Here is a 3,503-nt window from a genome sequence, read left to right on the forward strand (position 1 = left end):
ACTACAGCTGCCGTGAGTAATAACACACACACAATCAGTGTGTATATATATATATATATATATATATCTATGTCCTGTGGCCCCTTTTGAAATTTGATGAGGCTCACTAGTGGGCCCCAGACCCTTAAAACCATTGGCATATGCACCGTATTCACACTGCCTGTAACACACACATTGCAACTTCTGTATGTCCCGCAGGTCTCTTCTATGAAATGTGGCATCTTACCCATCTCCCATGAAGCTTTGCTGCTGGGGGAGGTGTCTTATTTTAGCTACCATGGTGATTTAGCCAACGAGCAGGAGAAGATGGAACTTCAGAAAGCTCTTGGTCCCACTGCCAAGGTGACAGTCTGTGAATTCTGCTACACGTTGGCATGACAACCATTAGGAGTTCACTATAGTACAGCATGGCAAAGCTTAAGCAGACAAAAATAGCAGGTCCTAACCATTGTCAAATTAAAATGTGCTTTAGAATTTTGTTAATATTTTTAAATTGTCCATTTTTATAGTCATAGTCATTATGATTATAATATTGCACAGAATCATATTTATAGTAATATTTTGTGCATTACTGGGATCTATTACGGATGGATTCGCAACACTGATGTAATTCTGCTTGTTTTTAGGTTTTGGTCCTGAGGAATCAAGGTTTACTGACATTTGGAGAGACGATAGAGGAAGCTTTTCATTATCTGTATCACAGTCACCAAGCTTGTGAGATACAGGTACACACACACATTCAAAACTGAAATACACACATATGCGAATAAATAAACTAATACAAATACATAAACCAAATGAAAAAGGAATATATGTACTGGATTAAATTAAATCTGGAATACACAGAAAATGGAATGGATTGACAACCAAACTGCCAGTCATTTTTTTTTCTTTTTTGAATCCAAGGCCCAGATCATTCCAGCTCAGTTTATTTATAGAGTGGTTAAACTGGTCCAACAGTATCTCTGTCTTTCTGTCTTTGTTTTTCTTCAGGTTAGTGCTCTGTTATGTGCGGGTGGCGTTGACAACCTGTGCGTGTTAGACAGAGCAAGTCTGAAAATTGCTCCTACGAAAAAACCCAGTGGACAAATGCCAGACGGACAGATCAGATGGAGGGTTGGAGAGGCAGAATTTGAGTCGCTTATGAGGATGTTAGATAACTTAGTGAGTGGCCTGTGAGCTAATCTATACCAGATGTGCTAGCAACATTTAAATGTTGTCTTTTGGGCTGCATTAAGCATGTATTATTAAATATTTAACAGTAGAAAACAATAGTGGTAGCTAACATGCCACCTCTTGCGTTTCTAGGGTTACAGAACAGGTTACACTTACCGGCATCCCATAGTTAAAGAGAAGCCCCGACACCATAATGATGTGGAAATCCCAGCAACTGTCACGGGGGTGGGACTAGAGGAAAAGGACACCTTTCCACAGAGTCCGTTGCACTTCCTGGCACAAAAGCGGGACAGAGAGAGGATACGGTGGCTGAACTCACCAAACAGCTACTTAAAGGTCAACGTACCTGAGGAATCCATCAACGGGGCCTGCAGCCCCCGGACCAAAACCATGGTATCCTTGCATATGATCATGTGCAAACATATTTGCAAACAGCATCAAGGGTTTCACACAGCTAGGAATTAGTATTATCTATAAATTCACCTAATCAACTTAATGACCATAAAGTTAGTGTTCAGTGTTGTTAATCATTGGTCAGTATGGAAGCATGTTACCACCTCCGAGTAAAAATTTTTTTAAAAAGCCAGTTAAGATATATTTAAAAGTAAGCAATAAATAGATAATAATATACTGTTTCACAAAGTAACAATTAACTTTTTCTTTTTTTATTTTGAGGGAAAATGAGCTCCCGTAGATCATACCAGTAGATAAATATAATATAAATATTTAAAATATAATACATAAAATAACTGGTGGAATGCCAAACATTTCAGCATGTTTTCTGTTTTATGTATATTTTCTTTTTAGTGGATGAAGTCAGAAGAGTCGGGCAACTGCAAGGACAACCCAATTAGGATTGAGGACCCCAACCAGTTTGTCCCACTTAATACTAACCCAAATGAAGTATTGGAAAAAAGAAATAAGGTATGTTGACCGAGAGAAAGAGAATACAGACTGAACAGACTGTGTCCACAGATTGTGTTCTGTACACTGAAGCACTGCTTTGTTTGTGCTGGTTTAGATTCGAGAGCAGAACAGAGTTGATCTGATGACAGCTGGACCCAAGTCTCAGCTGCTGGCAGACATTGTTATTGACAAGCCTCCAGGACCAGTGCGTAACTACACCAATAAATCCAACACGAACACAAGTACCAATCAAACAAACACGCTTTAAAAGTACACTATATAACTTTTCTAGTGTAATAGTACTTTTGAAAGGTATGTTTAAAATGATGACACTCACATGAGATGAAACCTCAGTAACATCAGCAGCCTAGAAAATGCTGTTGTTCGTAGGGACTCGTGTCATGATTTCACGGTAAATTCTACTCGGTTTTGTGTTTCCTCTTCAGAGTCAAAAAGGTAATTGTGACTTTATATCTCGAATTGTGACTTAATCTCATTTTAAACTTTATCTCACAATTACCTTTTTGATTTTTTTACCCTGAGGTGGAAACAGGCTTCCATATTTGGCAGTATTAAGTCCAAAACCACCGTCGTAGCAAAACATCATTAAAAATTACATCACTAAGACACAATTGTCAGTCAGTCCCTTTGCCATTATTATTTTCAGGCATTCATCTATGAGGATGAGGAGCAGACAGCTGCTCTACCACCCAACCCTTTCAACCAATCAGAAGCAGAGATACAGGAATACACACAAACTGTGGAGAATAAGAGCAGCCAATCAGGTACAATCACACACTGCATACAAGGACACAGAATGGCACTTCCAATCAAAGTTTTGTGGTCAGCACAATTATTTTTTTAAAGAAATTAATACTTTTATTCCGCAAGGACACTTTTGAGCAAAAGTGTGAGGAAAGACATTTATGATGTTACTAAAGATTTTTACTTCAATTAAATGCTGTTCTGTTGAACTTCATATTCATCAAAGAATCCTGAGTAAAATGCATCAAGGTTCACACACAAATATTCAACAGTACAGCTGTTTTCAACATTGATAATTATAAGAAATGTTTGAGCAGCGTATTAGCATGATTTCTGAATGATCTGATGTGACACTGAAGACTGGAGTAATTGCTGCTGAGAATTCACTTTGCTATCACAGGAATAACTTACAGTTTGAAATATATTAAAGGTCCCATATTTTACACCTTTCTGGAGTTTTATTTGAGGTTTTGATGTCCTTAAGAATATATATTTGCGGTATAAGTACCAAAAACCATCTCAATATATTTTTACAGCTCCTTTCTCAGGAGCTCTGCTGAGAACAGTTCGATTTTGGCCTGTCTAATTAATATTCATGAGCCTCTCTTCTGATTGGCCTGTTGTTTTCTGAGTGACGCACGGCCAGGCCAACCACA

At 38.1% G+C, this 3,503-nt stretch overlaps 1 protein-coding gene across 1 annotated transcript in view; it reads left to right on the forward strand.

Moving 5' to 3' along the window:
• Nucleotides 1-3,503, forward strand: part of LOC107671122 (gamma-adducin-like) — a 12,335-nt gene that overhangs the window by 6,242 nt on the left and 2,590 nt on the right. Inside the window, exons 7-13 of the mRNA XM_016463970.1 lie at nt 199-342; nt 627-725; nt 994-1,164; nt 1,309-1,569; nt 1,984-2,100; nt 2,198-2,287; nt 2,750-2,867. Of these exons, the coding sequence (XP_016319456.1) occupies nt 199-342; nt 627-725; nt 994-1,164; nt 1,309-1,569; nt 1,984-2,100; nt 2,198-2,287; nt 2,750-2,867 (1,000 nt within the window). The remainder of the gene's footprint in view (nt 1-198; nt 343-626; nt 726-993; nt 1,165-1,308; nt 1,570-1,983; nt 2,101-2,197; nt 2,288-2,749; nt 2,868-3,503) is intronic.

Source organism: Sinocyclocheilus anshuiensis, unplaced genomic scaffold, assembly GCF_001515605.1.
Source record: "Sinocyclocheilus anshuiensis isolate Anshui unplaced genomic scaffold, SAMN03320099.WGS_v1.1 scaffold861, whole genome shotgun sequence".
Classification (NCBI taxonomy): domain Eukaryota; kingdom Metazoa; phylum Chordata; class Actinopteri; order Cypriniformes; family Cyprinidae; genus Sinocyclocheilus; species Sinocyclocheilus anshuiensis.